The following is a 17,852-nucleotide window of genomic DNA, read 5'->3' on the forward strand; positions in this document are numbered from 1 at the left end:
ATGCATGTGAATTGGGAAGTGATTATTCAATAAGCTGCTTATTTATTATAAAGAACAAAATATTTGCTTTTCTTATTAACTTTTACTTTTGACTTTTCTTTCATGACAATAGCTCACTGACGTGTGCTGCAGGCTACAACCAGACAACAGCTTAAGGCTGTCTTTTTAATTTTGAACTCTTATGAATTTTTTTTTTCCTTTCACCGAATTCTCAAGGACTATATGACTTTGTTTTTTTTGTTCTTTTTTAAAGATCGGAGTGTTCGAGTCAGTTTACGTGCGCCTCAACTAATTCCTTGAGACCCTGAAACTTATAAGAATTTAGTGATCACCATTATTAACACTTAAAGAAGAGATTCGAACTTAAGACCTTAAGTAATACACCTAAAAGTTTTTATTGAATAACTCAGTGACTCAAGGGTTGGTTAGGACGATATGACTTTATGGTGTGTTTTTTTTATCAATTTTGTAAATCTTTTTTTTTTTAAATAGAAAAAAATACAATTAAAAAAACATGAAAAATGGAAATATGTTGGAGATATTTATTTGAAAATAATATTTTAAAAATGTGAATATAAAAATGCATTTGATAAAGTGGTTTTTGGAAAAATAAAAAAAGCAAAACACATACGTAATTTATTATCTAAGCAACTGATAAAACCACTTCAAATTACTATTAATTTTATTCGTCTTAAAGAGTTTGTCTTAAATATATTAGTTTTTTTTATTCTTTATAAAATTCTATAATAAAAAAATTGATTTAAAATTGAAGATTTTGTTTTATACACAAAATTCATATACAAACACTTATTCCACATGTTACGAGAGAGGAAAAAAAATGAAAAACAGGATGAGTTCATGAACGAAAATGGACTGATCATCAATAAATCTGAAGCCTTCTCTCTTAATTGCAAGTAAAGCTCTCAACTACTTAAATCCTCACATTCACACCCTTAAAAAATTGTGCTTGGATTGCTTTGATAAAGCACCTGTAAATTGGTGGGCTTGAGATAAAAACCAAATACCCAATTGTAAAAATAAATAAATCGAATTTTCAGTATTTATTATTTAGAAAATTATGGTCACAAAAGGACTTTGGAACAAGAAAGTTGATTTAGGTTGGTCCCCAAATGCATCCAAAATGACCAAAACCCAGAAATGAAGAACCTTAATTGCAGCTAATTCTCTGTTAATTGTTGGGTAACAACTAGCAAAAGGGTAGGTGTGTTATATTTTAGTACATATTTGTATTCTGTAACCAATTTATATGGCAAACCCATATGGTTTATTGAATTTAATCTAAGTTTAAGTTGCCAGCCTGTGAAAGGATCTTTATTATCATTGGACCATGAAAAGATCTTGAATCTGTAAAGTAAATCAATAATTAGTCGGTGGGTTAATTGTTAAATATTTTTATTCTTTTTTTAAAAAATACATATGCATCCGACCAATGAAAATATATCACATCAAACACGTAAGATAGTGAAGTGTCAAATTGGTCGAGTCAGCCCAAAGTTGACAGAGTTTGGCAAGGTTATTGGGCCAGACATTACAAAGGATTGTTTAGCATCCTTAATTTTGACACTTGCTATCTATGTGTCAAATAAAGTATTGTTATTGCGAGTTCACGTCTTTTTTTTTTTTTATCTAAATAATGGTTTAATAATTTTTTTTTACTTATAAATTTCAAAAATATCACTTTATTATTTAGATTTATATTTTGATGACAAATAAAGAGCAAATTCGATCTAGATTATTAAGACTTTTGAAGAAGAGAGACTAATAAGTCTTTTGGTGATGAAATGTTAGATTTTGATAGTTGGAATTGATCGGAATTTGATTTGGGAGGGACGGTTATGCAAATCCTAATTACTCGATTACTGGTGATTAGCAAGGTGAGAAAGAGTAGGGTTTGAAGGGTTTTAATGACTGATGATCGGAAAAGATAACGTGGATGGTTTGTGATTGCAATAATGTCGGAATAAAAAATAGAATATAAATTTAGATAATAAAATTGGATTTTAAAAGTCTAACTTAAACCGAATAAAACTAAGTCGGAGAGATGGAAATTTCCAGGAAGTCACTCTCACTTTCAACTCTTTCTTAAGTTTTTGGCCACTTATATATCCACCAACTCTACTTTTTAGTTTTTTAAAGGAACCGATTTGGTTCCAGCTGGTGTTCAACATTTTTTTCCCTAACCTTACGGGTTACTACTTCTGGAGTTCTGGTCCCAACCTTTCACACGCTCACTATACTGGACTAAAGTGTTACTTTTTGATATATTCGGACTAGGAGATATTTTGATAGTTTTCTTAAAGTAACCACTAGGAAAAAGTGATTACCCAAAACTTACCCAACTTTAACTGTTTTACCTCATGAAGAATAATTAGTTATTTCATGGTCAAGAAGTATTTAATAATTTTGTTTTAAAAGCAATCAGATTACAACCTAAAAGTATAATTCGAAATATAAAATTCATTAATAAATAATATTAACCAAATAAATATCCTTCGATTTCGTAGATTGGATAGTTTTTGACTTTTGAGAGTTGAAGAATGAATTTTGATTAAGGAATTAAGAAATTGTGAATGAGGGAATTTTCATCCTTAACCAATTATTAAACCTTTTCTAAAACGGTCAGTTCTCAATTTTCATCCTAAAATAGGGCCAAATAATATAATTTCCCGAAAATTTGGACATAAATTAATTAGAAATTAGATAATCCATTCACTCCCTCAAATGATGGTTTCTATAAGACCCTCAATGTCTAAATACTATAAAAAAAAACCCTGTCAGTCAGGTGAACAAGGAGAATATTGGGAACCCCACAAGAAAAAATTTGTATCAAATTCAATCCCAACACATTGCAGTTGTTAAACACCTTCCACTTAGATACTCAATACTCCTTTTACAGTTACTTTCCCGTGAAACATAAGCAAAACAAAAAGATAATTAATTCTCTCATATTCCCACTTCCCAAACACTCTTAGAATCCCAATTCTCGACTTTGAATGGCATTCCCACTTCGCAAAATGGAGCTCCGACCCTTGGGAAACACTGGCCTCCGTCTCAGCGCCGTCGGCTTCGGAGCCTCACCGCTCGGCAGCGTCTTTGGACCCGTCTCTGAAGCCGACGCCGTTTCCTCCGTTCGTGAAGCCTTTCGCCTCGGCATCAACTTCTTTGATACCTCTCCGTATGTCTCATTTTTTTATTTCACTGTTTAATGAATAATTTACTGAAAATATTTATCTTTTTTCATTGCTTTTATTATTGGGTCTAGATGTTGGTACACGAAATTTGTAACTTGGTTATATATTACAAGTATGAAATTAATGGGTTTAATATTGAATGTTATTTGTTTCACATTACAATTTCAAATTTATAATGTGCTTTCAATGTGAATTTTTGACAAGGGTTTATTTTGCAACTCATACCAACTCCAAGTCTCTCTCTTATTATTTTTTTTCTAAATTTTGCAGATTACAAATTTTCCATTACCGTAGTTTGACCTATCAATATGAGGTTGAATACTACTAATTTTATTTTATTTATTTTTAAATCTTTATACTCCAATATTGTGAAAATGTTAGTTTTGGGATCTGGAAAGAGACCATTGTTCAGTAATTGACGAAACTGAGTTTGATGTGGCCTTTGCTTTGTTAATGTTAGAGATGGAAGAAGAATATTAATATTTGTAAAAAGAGTATTTTGTTATTAAGTGATAATTGTTGATATGTGAAAAGATTGAAATCTATAAGTAGGTGAGGAGGATGAACGCTTGAAGCTAAGATATCTGGTGGGATTTAAAAAGTAATGCGATGCTTATACATTTTTAAAATTGTTTGAGGATCAAGAGTGCCCATTTGGATGTGGTAAAATCTAGTAGAAGAAATTGAAGTTTCAAGACTTTCAATTAACTGGAAGAATGGGAATATAAAATTTGGATCCAAAATTAAAGCATAAAGGAAATAAACCTTTGAATGATCCAAAAATTACTACAAAAGCAAGTTTTTCTGCTGAGAAAATGGCAGCATAGTGGGGCCTCAAGTTTTGAGTGTTAGAGAGGCCGTTGTTGGGGACTTTAGCCAAAAAAAAAAAAAAAAAAGAACAAAGTATAGTTCATTTTATAGCCTATAAGAAAGATATTTGACTATTTAAAGGTGGGTTATTGATTTGGGATACGAACAACAATAGTGATATAAATCTTTTAATTGTTGTTTCTTTTCTTCGAATTTTGCTGTAACTAACTAGGCTGTAATTTGAATGTTAATATTGTGCTTATTGCCACTTTCTTTTGGATCTGTGATATCTTCCTCCTCCTCCAGCGCCCTCCCTCCCTCTCTTAATTTTTTGTTTCTGTTCCATTGTGTAGGTATTATGGAGGGACATTGTCAGAAAAGATGCTTGGGAAGGCACTCAAAGCTCTGAATGTTCCCAGAAACGAATACATTGTGTCAACAAAGTGTGGGAGGTATGTTGAAGGATTTGATTTTAGTGCTGAGAGAGTGACTAAGAGCATTGATGAGAGTTTGGCAAGGTTGCAGCTGGATTACGTTGATATACTACAATGTCATGACATTGAATTTGGGTCTCTTGATCAGGTCCTTGGATATATATTTCTAATTTTCTTTTGTAAATGTTGGTTTATAACTAAATTACTTTATTTTATCTTACCAGTGTAAATTTATACTTGATCTTTATATGGTTTTTACAAATAAATGTGATCATGGAATGTAATTTGGTTTGTTTTTGTTCTAATTTCAGATCGTGAATGAAACCATTCCCGCTCTTCAGAAACTGAAGGAAGCTGGGAAAATTCGTTTCGTTGGTATTACTGGACTTCCCTTGGAAATTTTTACGTACGTGCTCGATCGGGTGCCACCTGGTTCAGTTGATGTGATTCTTTCATACTGCCACTACAGTATTAATGATTCAACATTGGAGGATTTACTGCCTTACTTGAAGAGCAAGGGGGTCGGTGTTATTAGTGCTTCCCCTCTTGCAATGGGGCTTCTTACTGATAATGGTCCTCCAGAATGGCACCCTGCCTCACCTGAACTCAAGGTGTTCTTTATCTTCTCAAATATTCTGCTGTCCTCTTTTTGTCCTTTAATTAGTACATGATCCAAAGCTAGTCGAGCAGGTTTTTCTACTTATAGAGTGCCTCTACTAAAGATATCTTTTGATTCTTACTACCCACCCAAACACAAGCATTCGTGTATAGACACATGAAGTTTTGATGACCTGACCAATTGTATGAAGCAATAACATTTTTGAAAACTTTGTTAAGTATTTTTGGGTTGACAGTTCAATGGTTTATCATCAGCAAAACACTAGATTTCTTGTTCCTTGTCTGAAATCTAGCTAATCCTTATTTGTTGTTTTGTTACCCTGACAGTCTGCATGTAAAGTTGCTACTGCCTATTGTAAAGAGAAGGGAAAGAACATTTCAAAGTTAGCCATGCAGTACAGCTTGTCAAATAAGGATATTTCATCGGTGCTGGTTGGCATGAACTCCAATAAGCAGGTTCTAATTCATTTTCTTTATGATACAAGCCCTGAGTAGAAGTTCTCTAAATTTTCTTAGAGGAACATTTGTCCTTCTTTCTAGATTTCTCCAAAACTTATTCTATGGAACAAATTAAATGTCCCAATCATACATGTCACCGAAAAATTGCACAACAAACCCCTATCCTTTAAATAAGTACTTGATTTTAGTGTAATCCATTATTGTTCTTCTGTTTTATTCTTCACTTGGTCACCAACATATATTTTTATTTAAGCTGTAAAATTTTGTTGACAGAAGGACAAATCTTTTTTGTATTTGATTCACCAAAAGATTGAAATGCCTATCAAAGACACATCTGAATACGAACCTTCTGTTATAGTTCTGTGGAAGAAATATTTGCATTTATCTTATAAATATCACGATATATATGGAAATTATTTTCATTTGATATCTTTACATATAATTTCATATTGCATCTTTCTCTTCCGTTTGCACTGTGGTAGTTACTCTTATTCGTCTTTATCATGCTTTTGATTTGTTAAGAGGTTGCTATTAGTTAACCAGCTTGTGTTTATACCCGATAGTAAATTTTTACGAAATCATTTTTACAAAATCATAAAGTGTAGTTATGGACATAAGGATATATTTACCTAACAAAATGCTTAGTCACTATCTCATTAAATTAACCATTTTAAATTAAAGTTGCATCAGACTTTCCTTTTTACTCTTTGGTCTTTGGTTGAGGGTTCAAATGCCCAACCAAATGTGTTTGGTACACTACAAAATGATTTTGGGTGTGTTGCAGACAACAATCACTAGGCAAATTGATTCGAACTTTATTTTCAGCCTGGTAGTTAAATATGAATATTTTGATAATTAGGTAGAGGAGAATGTTGCTGCCGCCGCGGAACTAGCACTTTTTGGGAAGGATCAGGAAGCTCTTGCTGGCGTTGAAGCAATCCTAAAACCAGTGAAGAATCAAACATGGCCAAGTGGAATATAGAAGAGCTGACATATTTACCTCTACAACCATTTGCACCTTGTACTTAGTAAGGCCAAGCCTACCCATATTACAAGTGGGAGGGCTGATAAAACCTTATCAAACACAAATATATATATTTGAGAATCCTTATGAAGATGAATGCAAGTTTCTTCTAGTATTTTAGGCATATTATCTAATGAGAAGAGGCAATTTCCCCATGAAATAAAAACTTTGATTTGATGCTTTGTGTTCCAAATATTTGTAGCATTATCAACTCAATATCATAGTATGACATTCAAACTATTTTTCCCTTTTAGATATTTCTCTTCAATAAATTTTGTTGTCTTACATTAGTTTTGAAATCTCTTAGATTTTTTTAAATCTTCACTGCAAGACAGTTTATTGTTGAACAGCAGAAAGCTTGCCAGTTCATTATTAAGGCAGATTCAACATCTCAAGACTTGATTAGCACAGAAATGGCACAGCAACGTCAATAATTTCTTTCCAATATACAATACAAATTACTAGTCATCTATATTGGTGTCAGACTATCAATTTCCTTGCATCAACAACTAAATCAAAAAGATTTTATTTCATTTTCTGTTACAAATATTGATTTGTAAACATCAACAGGTTAATAAAGTACAACGTATAATCTAGTGATATAAAGTTCATATATCAACAATTAATGGGACATATGGTGGTACATGAAAAGAATTTCAACACAGCGGGGTGGGTTTTCTCAAGCATTATCTACAACCAAGGGAGTGTCTAACTGGCAACCTGCTGTAATTGAGGCCAAGCAATCTCATCATCATTTGTGTAACCATTAATGAAGAAATCTGAGCAATTCTTTCGGCAGCCATGATTATATGGGTTTCGGAACTTCCCATCTGGACCACGCAGATACCCGTATCGAATAGCATTTGCCATTTCATTTGTAGTGATATTCCTGGCTATCTGCAATATCGAAAAGAAAAGTACTTAGTATTAACTTGCAACAAAGCAATTGTTAACGAGAATAATATTCTTTTAAATTAGTTGTGATGTATAAGATTGAAGAACAACAGTAATCAGAAATATATCAGCGAAATCAGGTCCTATTGTGTAGGAGTGATCAATAATTTTTGCGGTTAAGAAATCATGACATAGCAAGGCATCCTATCGCCTATCCGAAGACATCTGGATGAATTACGATCATCAGGTAATAGTTGGCCGTGGGAAAAAAAGAAAAAGAAAAAGAAAAAAATCAAGGCCCTAGGCAAGCCAAGTGAGCGTCAAGAAAGGAAATGATCTATAAACAATCAAATCACAACGTTACTGGTATCGATCAAATACAAGTTTAAATATAATGCTCCTATCATATTATGTAAACCCTGCAAATCTCCTTTTATTTCCCCTGTTTCAACTCTTTTCTCCATAGGAATTGATATTTTTTTCTTTTGTTGATAGAAACAAGATAGAATTATCTTAATGTGAGCAACAGTAAAGACAAACATGAAAGTGGATCAGAAGTCCACAGGAGATATTAGATCTCCCTGTAAGAGGAGAATCAGTATTTGACATGTTAAGCACAGAAATATCAACATAAAACCGACTAAACCCCAATCTCCTCTAATATTTCATGACTGGGTTACAAGTAATACTCCAGAACATGAAGATATTGGTTGAGAAACAGACCCAGATCAAGAATATTAACCAAAGAAGAGAGAAAACTCAAAGTGAATGTGCAACTCCTCATACCTCGACATCAAATACCCTTCCTTGAAACAACATTGTCCACTTAATGACAGCAAATATTTAATCTAAGGTTATGTAATCTTTGGTCAATTACCTGGGAAGCCTGTACTGTTGTCAAAGTCGTAGCAGCAGTCAGAACAACAGCGTCTAAAACTAGAAACGCTACAACACCAGGATGCTGGACTAGCACATGGTGAATCCACGTTTCTTCAGAGTGTAAGGGTAGTGGTGCTGTCCAAATCCCTGTAATAAAAAATTTGTCTGTACTGTTATTATCTCATCTAAAATGAAATAATTACATCACAAGAGACAAATTTTAGAACATTTAGAAGGCTGGGAGATGGATTCCTCAGCAGCCTACATACTTTGAACTGCACTGATAATACTAATTAACGACGTCAACATTGCCATGCATACAAAGATGAAGAAGTCCCGTTTGTTCCTCTGCAAGAAGCGTAATGACAGTAGTAAGATAAATGATAAGCAGAAAGAAGAGGACAAAATGTTAAAGCTTGGAGCAGGGTCACTTATAATATGCTGAGTCAATTATTCAAAAGCAGATTAAATCAGCTAAAGAGGACAGAAGTAGTAAGCCTTCCAATAATAAGCAACAGAGAACCAATGACGAAGCGTGAACTGTGATGCAAAACCCAAGAAACAGTGTCATAGACCTTAAACTTGGGTGTAAGATAATATTATAACTTGGCATCACAAGTCTCACAACATGTCATATGGTGGTATCATGCTTGCAAACCCAAAGGCAGCATGGGTGACCGCACAGTCACAGACACCAATTACATCTTTCATGAAGCCACCAAAAACATAAATATGAAACCTCATAAAAGAAAGCAAGATACTGAATCCAAATAATTATTTTTTTTTTTTTTTTTTTTTTTTTGGGTCCTCAATCATCATGCATGTAAACCACTGAAAGTCAAGACACAAATTTCGATTTGCCAGTGTGTCTAGATGACAATTTGAACCTCTCTCTACAAGATGGAAGCCACTGCATCCACACTTTATTTCTGTACATCAGTTGTATTTTCTTTCTTTTTTCTAGTTATTTTTAATGAGAAATGGTATAGGCATGTATTAATGACATCAAAAAGGAAATAGACTATCCACTGAAGATGTCAGGTCAGTTGTGTTAACAAAGTCAGTATCTTATGAATTCATATGTCTAAGCCAACTTGTTACCTTCCCAACACAATTAGATATCCATGGGCAGTGATGATCAAACTGTTCTACACAGCGCTTACATGTAGGGCAGTGCTTCGAGCGAACAGGCCTAATAATCTGAATATTATGTTTGAAAAAAATAAAAATTAAGTCAAAGCACCATAAAAATAAATATAGAAACAAGTATTTGCAGCCATATTTATAAACTTTTTTGAAAAAGAAAAAGTTCATCAAAAGAGGACCTTGCAAGTAGGGCAGAGTTGAGACCAATTTCCTGTCCATATAGAGGAATTGTTTAGATCAATGGTCAACAAGGGATCCTGCAAATGTCAATGCATTAACCAAGCAAAAAAACAATAAACATGTCACATGACTAAACAGATATACCCAATCTTTCTTTCTTTGTTATGATATTACAATTGATGTCTTCACTAAAATAAATGTTTAACAGTAAGAATGGGGGCATAATCCGATTAAACAGATATATTTCATACCTCTGCATCTTTACGGGTATCAACATCTTCTAATCTTTTAATATAACCTGGATCTTTACTGCAGCCAATTGATAGATTCCATCAACATCGAAAGTTTTTCTTTTTGAAAAAAAGAAAAATGTTGAACAGCCAAAGTAAAACAAATTATCAAAGTAAAGAGAAACAGATATCATATAACCAAGACAAATATTCAAGACAGGCAATTGGCATACTAATAACAGCACATGTAAAATGCCAATTTTAGTTAAGATTTTGATATCAAAAGAATAACACAAAAATATCAGGTCCTGATGCCTATAGCAAAATTTAGGTTGAAACCACACGGTAAGAGCCACAAACATGTGTACAAACAGAAACATAAACTTATAAACTATTTGATAATAAACAAGAATATAATTTTATGATATATATTTCTACACAAACCTGAAGAGGTCATCTGAAGGCATGTGCGCTACTTCATAATATGACACAATGTACATGACAGTTCCTTCTACTTTGATACCAACAGTTTTCTATGGATATACTAGTACATGTATCAATTGAAAGGGAACTCTTCATGTTCTTTTTTTCAATTGCTTTTACAGGATGAATCTAGTAAGAGGTCCATTTTGACCATCTGAGAGGTCTTATGGTTTCAGATATCCTGGCACCCCAGTCAAATTAAATATTTGAACAAATACCACTACATTTTTAAGGCTGGGCTATGAAACAACTGAATGTATAAACAACAGCCAAATGGTTGTGTATAGTACAGAACAAAAGAAGCGATTGAAACAGAGTGAAGATCGTCATTGATGTCTAGCACTTTGCCAAAGGAGACCTTCAGTCAAAAATAAAATTCCTACTACCAGCAAATAAAATAACTTTTATCAGTGTTATTTCTATAATACATGATGAAAAACAGCTGGAATAGGCAACAATCTGAAGGGTAGAACACAATGTAGGCACACCTATCGCAAAACATCACAAGTTGGTGGCCAAACAAGAAAGTTTAGAACCATAGGTTAGATTAAAATGACAAAAACAAAAATCATACTATGAAAATGCCGCCAAGACAAGAAAATAGTCAAAACCAGCAGACTGCTTTAACTATTTAAAACACTTTAAGAGAAAGAGATTGATGAACCTCAAACCATTGAAGAACTGCAAACTGGGAAGTACCAATAAATGTATGTTCAAATGCCTATTTTCTAATTAAACAATAATCAATAGACAAAGGCACATATGAACTTTCTTATATGTATGTATTAAATACAAAATAATAAATACCTAATCTACCATTAATGACAGCCAAGAAATTACCTTGCACACCTATAGAACATTATAAGTGAACCAAATGCTATAGAAATAGCAATCCATGACCACAGTCCAACAACAGCAGTTACCTTTGGCAGACCAGGAGCTAGCATGAGAGATAAGGAGTCAGTAGTGGTTAACATCCAAATAACACAATTGTAATTGTCAAACACCATTGCTAGCGTACCAGTCAGAACTGAGTTGATGAAGAGGATGATACAAATTATAATAATACAAAGCAAAATAGGAGCATAACCGATATCTCCCATCTTCCCACTAAAAATTTTGTCTCGCCAGCGGTTGCTATGCACCTTCTCTGCATTAGACTGAACCAAGTACAGAAAAAGAGAAAATACCATTACTAGCCGTGAAAACCCAGCAATGATGAAGATATAGATTGAATTGGAAAGAAAAGGGCAAAAAGTATTCCCATAGCCAAAGTTGGGAATTAAGTAACAGGCATTAACCTGCAAGTGATGAACATAAAATGTAAATTGGAAGTACTTTTAAAAGAATGACATAAGCAAGCATCAACTCCTGCCTGTTAGCATCGTTACATTGTGAACAATAGGGGCTGATTGAGTGCTTAAGACCATTGTTTCCTACCTAGAAGTCAAGGTTCAATCCCTTGAAGCCACCCACTAGGGAAATTCTACAATTTTCTTGACTACCATGACTATAGGATCTGTCACAGAACCCCATTCTTGAATTTGATGAACTTGTAAGAAAGGTCAAGCTATTTTTGGGCATAAAAAAATGAAAAATGATGATGCTATAGATCATTTCTTCTTTTGCTTTTATAGGGTTTATTATCTTTCTACACCAGAAATATGCTTGGCCACTCCTACCTAACAGATTTTTCAAAAGAAAATAGAAATAAGAAAAATGAAAAAAGCATCTATCAGTAGAACATTAATCAATTAAGAATCAACAACTTGAATATTGAAATGAATATATAAGATTAACCTTTTTATATATGATTTTGTATGAGAAGAAAAGGGACATGAGAACATAGAACTGATTATATAAAATTTGAGAAAGGAAAAGTTGCAATGGACACTTATCAGTAATTCAACAATAACAGATTTTTTAAAAGAAAATAGAAATAAAAAAATGAAAAAAGCATCTATCGGTAGAAATTAATCAATTAAGAATCAACAACTTGAATATTGAAATGATTATATAAGATAAACTTTTTTATATTTGATTTTGTACAAGAAGAAAAAGGACATGAGAACATAGAGATGATTATATAAGATTTGAGAAAGGAAAAATTGCAATGGACACTTATCAGTAATTCAACAATAACTGATTTTTTAAAAGAAAATAGAAATAAGAAAATGAAAAAAGCATCTATCAGTAGAAATTAATCAATTAAGAATCAACAACTTGAATATTGAAATGATTATATAAGATTAAGGGTCCATTTGGTTCATTATTCTGATAGTTTTTAAAATAATATTTTGAAAAACGTTAAATTGGGTGAATATTACGATGTAGAATTTGAAAATTAACAAAAATACCCCCTATATTTGTTTATTTACTAAACACCTCTATAATAAAACATTCAAAGTTAACAAAAAGACCCTCAACCCACTCAGTAATTCAACAATGATGGACCCTTAGACACAATTGTAAACATATTCCTTATCCAAACATATTCTAAAGATAAACAAGTAATAGTAGGACCATTAGACTTAAATCCTATAGATGCACCAATCCCTCAGACTTAGAATTCATTTGTAAAATGTATGCTACCTAAGGCAACATCAATATAAAATCACGTACAAGGAAAAGGGCGACTTGCCGATGACCTTTATCATATGCAAGCTGAGACGGGGTAAATCCAGCTTTATCTTTCACCATCAATTCTTGCTTTGTTCCTGCATGCACAAGCACAGTGCATACTTCCACGTTCCCTCTTAATGCAGCCCAGTGCAAAGGGGTACACCCTGATAACATTGGAAATTAAATTATCACTATTTAGTACCAAACTGATCAACCCGTATAAGAACCAGCTCTTTGACCATGTATCAATTTTTCTTTATTTTTGGCTCTAGTAAAAAGATTCTCTTCACAAAACTAATATATTTGTTTGACATAATTATGACTTAACCAACAACTTAAAGATCAGATATTCTGTAGCATAATTCTTTACTTCTTGTTATATCTTTAAGAATTAAGAAAGCTAGAATCAAACTTTAAATTTAAAATTTGTACTTTCCAAAATTTTATATTCCTAAGAGCACAATAAATCATTTAGCTATACCTATTCACCACTCAGAGGTGGCAGATCAAGAAGGCAACCTGATTAGTCAATTGGGTATCTTACTATTCAAAGGCACAACAATGACATATTAAGTCTGCTCTCAGAAACTTAGAAATTAAACACTACATACAGAAGCTTCTACTAAGGATAATATTTATGTCACTTTTAATCAAGCATAATCCTTCAGATTTTAGACCACTCCATTGCTTTGATCAATGTCTTCTGGCCCTTTGTTCTCTTGAACCAAAAAAGGTAGGGCAAAGACCTTTCATTTAAGCTTTTAAGCTAAATACCAATCATCCGAACCTCAATAAAATTTAGCATCCATATGAAGGAATATTTCATCAAAGTTCATACAACAAACTGTAGAAAACACATTCACAGAGGCATATATTATGTGGTAAATGAATTTGCAGATCTATGTCATGACGATTCATTTTCTGATTTTAGTATAGTTTATGTACTCAAAACACGTGTAATCACATATTATTACTTCTGCAAACATAATAATACATCTAACAGTGTCATATTTAAGATTTATAAATTGGGAAAGCATTTTAAATATGGGAGCTAGTTACCTTACTGTTTGATTCTTTAACACAGCAAATAGTGTCTTATAAAGAAATAATAAAATGAATAAATAAGAGACTGAGGATACTAAATGCGTTCTGAATATACCATCTCTATCTTGTCTCCCTTGGCTTGCATCTCTAAAAAGAAGTAGTCTAACTGTATCTGCGAATCCCTTATATGCAGCCCTGGTTTATAACAGCACAAGAAACACATTATTTTTTATTTTTTTAATAATCCAGAAGAAACACATGAGTAACAAGCATTATAATATACTCGGACCAGATAAGCCTACTGCAAGCATCATAATTCAAATACTAAAAATCAATATGGACATCTTCTCCTAATATTCACATATGAAACAAATGTCAAATTATGAATGAAAAATGGTCTGAATCCAACCATTTCAAGACAGAAAATGACAACTGGCATTATATAAGTTTGATATGAAATTTGTTCTAAAGTAGGAGAAATTCATTTCAATCCACCTCAAACTCAATTAATTACTAGTAGAAATATTATATTAAGAGATGTAGAAGCTCTAACTTAACTACGTGACACCTACAACCAAGTTACGTAATCTTATAGTAACAGTCATAGTAAGTAACAACCAACTTACATGAAGAAACTACATCCTAACAAGATGTGACCACGCATATGTGACATACACATACTTCAGTCTGACCCAAAATTGATAAATACTACAATAAGCGATTTAGGAGCTCTAACTTATCTTGGAGACAACTAGAACTAAATTTTTATTTATTTATTTATTTAGAGGTTAAACTTGAAGATGATAGGAATTTATTAAAAGGAAAAGGATGAAAAGAAGATACAGATAGAGAACGCATCTGGAACCAAGTTACTCTATTAGAAGATGGAAATAATAACAATGTTATGAAATTAATTATTGCTGGAGCTGAGAAGGAGACACATCCTAACAAGATGTAATTGCAAATAAGTGATGCAGACACAAACACTAACATATAAACATGTATACATAAATCGTGTTTATTAGAAATTACTAGAGCGATAAATTTTTTAAGTCTACCCTGAAACCAATGAAAAACTTATCAAATCCACCTTTATGAAGCCTATAAGTAAATCACTCTATCAAATATATGAATACAGTGTCATCAATAAAATATTGCTTGAATGAAGATATGTCTTCCAAATCTAAATTAGTTACTTCTATTTCAACATCTTGTCAAAGCACAATATATGTGTCTATGAAATTGATGTACCAACATACCAGTGAAGGGGGCTCCTCCCTTCATTATCTGGTGCATCGTAATCAGCATGATACTTTGCAACAATATGATTTAAGAAAGCTGTCTGTCCTTATTGAGCAGCAACATGAACTGCCTGCAGTGAAACCTTTGCCTAAGTATATGATATTGCAACAATAAATTATAATTTACTACATTATTCCTTTCATAAATAAAGTCTACTAGATACAAGATTACTAATACTCAACCTACGTACAGACAACACAAAATAAATTGCCAAAAACAAGGATAAATTTACCCGATACCCATTCACATCTGCCACCTCAACCCGGGCTCCATTCTGCAAGAGAACATCTGCCACAGCAATTGAACCCCTAACAGCTGACCAATGCAATGCCGTCTGCTTATTGTTGTCAGCTGCATTAACATTTCCCCCGTGCTTCAATGACAAACAAAAACAAAACCTTTCCACTTAGTCCTAACATACCCACCACACAGTCCGTCCATCAAATGCTCACAATATGTATATATATACATGCAGCATACAGCAACAAACTTAAATTTTTGAAAACTCATATCATCAAAACCATTAAATTCATGAAAGAATGTTAAAAACACACCCTCGGCATCTGATCAGATTCATCCCCATTAAACAATCAATCCTTACCTTTCCAATCTTGTAGTTCAATTTTTACAAGTTGATAAGTCAGTGTTCGTATCACATAAATATATAACACATAATTAGTAACACTCAAATGCATAGATTCATGGACTACCACATAATTATGGAGCTGTAGGCATAAAAAACATATATGACAATAACATCAAACAAATGCAAGAGAAATTTATTATTAGCACCCAAAAGTAAATAACACAATTTGCACCCAGAAAAATCTACTCTCAACATCCATTTTCCAAGTAAACCTATTATAAAATTCTAAAAAATTAGAATTATTTTACTTCACATATTTTCGTGATTACAACATAAAATCAATATACTAATGCCTAATTCAACAGAAATACAAGGAAAACATGAAAATTCATGAAATTTGATAAAAGAAATAACCGCAATGGCAAAGAGTAGAATTTTGGGCTCTCTTCCATAGAAACTACCAGTGTACTCACGAACATTTCCAGACATACACAAATATAAAATAAATATTTAAAAAAAAAAAAAAATCAACCGTAGCCACCTGACCAAACCCAATTCAGCAAATTCACATTAACTAAAAACAAGACAACAATTTAAAGCAACTTCAAAGGAACCGGAAAGAAAGCTAAGAAAATCAGGGTACCTCAAGAATGTACTGAACGATATCCGCAAAGTTGTTGAGAGCAGCCCACTGAAGAGCGTAGTAGCCATTATCATCAGGCCTAGTGAGAGAAGACGCATCTTCTTGAACAAATCTTCTGAATTTCTGGAAATCCCCATAAGCAGCTGCAGAGAAAACATCAATTATAGCAATTTGATTGTCGTTTTGGGTTTGGTGGATCTTTGATTCTGTTGACGAAACCACTTCGATCTCTGAAGAAGCCATGGGGTTAAATTTTAATAAAATACAAATACAAGAAAGTAAGTTACGAAATGAAAAGGAGTGGAATAAAATGGATAATGGGATTTCTTGTGGAGAGGTTTAGGGTTTATAGGGAAATTGCAAAACTTCAACTTGTGGAACATTCCATACTAATTTTGTTCTTTGTTTCCTTTCCGTTTTGTAGAATTTCCTTTTTTCTGAAATGGGTTCTTGCAGCTCTACTTTTTTTAACGTGACGAACTAATTAAGTACTAGAAACTTTAGTAATTTGCTTTTTAAAGGAAAATATCACCCCCTTTATTTTTCAAACTTACTCTTAGATTCCACATTTCCGAAAACTATCATTTTCCTATCCTGCCTTTAGTGTTTTTTATTATTTTATTTTATTTTTTTTCTTCTTCCCTAAAACTTATCCCTAATTAATCACCCCAAAAGGCGTGCATTCATGTGGTAAGAAAACTTGTTCAGCCTTGGTAAAGTCTCCGCTACTGGCTTTTGGTAAAGAAGTATATCCAAGTCTCGTATCCTACCCAAGGAGATACCTTAAGCTTGTTCACCAAACCTAAGCTTAAGGGGTGTTTGTCTAAGTTTATAAGCTGATTAAACTAGTTTATAAGCTCTAAAATTAAGTTGACCTGTTTGTTTATAACTTTTTTAAACTTATAAGTTGAGCTTATAAGCTAAAAAAAAAAAAAAACCTTTTTTTTTTTTTTGTTTGCTTATAAGCTAGTTTGACCAAATATAGTACCACATTATCATAATTTAATTTTAAAATTCCATAGTATACTCTTGTTTAATGTAGTACCCTTTTTAGTCATTTTATAATAAAATGTGCTTATAAGCCACATTTTACTAAACACATCAACTGCTTATCAATCACTTATAAATATTTTAATCAAACATATAATTGCTTAAAATTTCAAATGCTTATAAGTTAAAATTAGCTTATAAGCACTTGTTGCTTATAAGCTAATTTTCATAAGCTCAGACAAACACCCCCTTAATTTGCTCTCTTCTTTGAGTTCTTGGGTTCAAACATTGAGGTT

General features: G+C 32.6%; 2 protein-coding genes across 2 annotated transcripts; one reads left to right on the forward strand and one right to left on the reverse strand.

The window, feature by feature from the left end:
• Nucleotides 1-2,855: 2,855 nt before the first annotated feature.
• Nucleotides 2,856-6,851, forward strand: LOC116135288 (L-galactose dehydrogenase). The gene is made up of 5 exons (XM_031420997.1): nt 2,856-3,196; nt 4,376-4,604; nt 4,768-5,067; nt 5,402-5,530; nt 6,393-6,851. Exons 1-5 carry the CDS (start codon nt 3,015-3,017, stop codon nt 6,513-6,515), a joined length of 963 nt encoding a protein of 320 aa, XP_031276857.1. The 5' UTR covers nt 2,856-3,014; the 3' UTR covers nt 6,516-6,851.
• Nucleotides 6,852-7,042: 191 nt separating this feature from the next.
• Nucleotides 7,043-17,029, reverse strand: LOC116135333 (probable protein S-acyltransferase 23). Its single transcript, XM_031421031.1, is given in 12 exon segments — nt 7,043-7,454; nt 8,329-8,477; nt 8,600-8,678; nt 9,656-9,733; nt 9,908-9,965; nt 11,210-11,309; nt 11,391-11,529; nt 12,992-13,155; nt 14,151-14,230; nt 15,295-15,407; nt 15,570-15,710; nt 16,567-17,029. Coding segments are annotated over 12 exon segments (1,533 nt in total). The 5' UTR covers nt 16,810-17,029; the 3' UTR covers nt 7,043-7,265.
• Between the last annotated feature and the right edge of the window lie 823 nt (nt 17,030-17,852).

Source organism: Pistacia vera, unplaced genomic scaffold, assembly GCF_008641045.1.
Source record: "Pistacia vera cultivar Batoury unplaced genomic scaffold, PisVer_v2 Contig298, whole genome shotgun sequence".
In the NCBI taxonomy this organism is placed as follows: domain Eukaryota; kingdom Viridiplantae; phylum Streptophyta; class Magnoliopsida; order Sapindales; family Anacardiaceae; genus Pistacia; species Pistacia vera.

Coding starts and splice junctions, on each gene's coding strand:
- LOC116135288 (XM_031420997.1), top strand. CDS start 3,015: ATGGCATTCCCACTTCGCAAAATGGAGCTCCGACCCTTGGGAAACACT. Junction 3,197..4,375: donor AACTTCTTTGATACCTCTCC/GTATGTCTCATT, acceptor TCCATTGTGTAG/GTATTATGGAGGGACATTGT. Junction 5,068..5,401: donor CTGCCTCACCTGAACTCAAG/GTGTTCTTTATC, acceptor TTACCCTGACAG/TCTGCATGTAAAGTTGCTAC.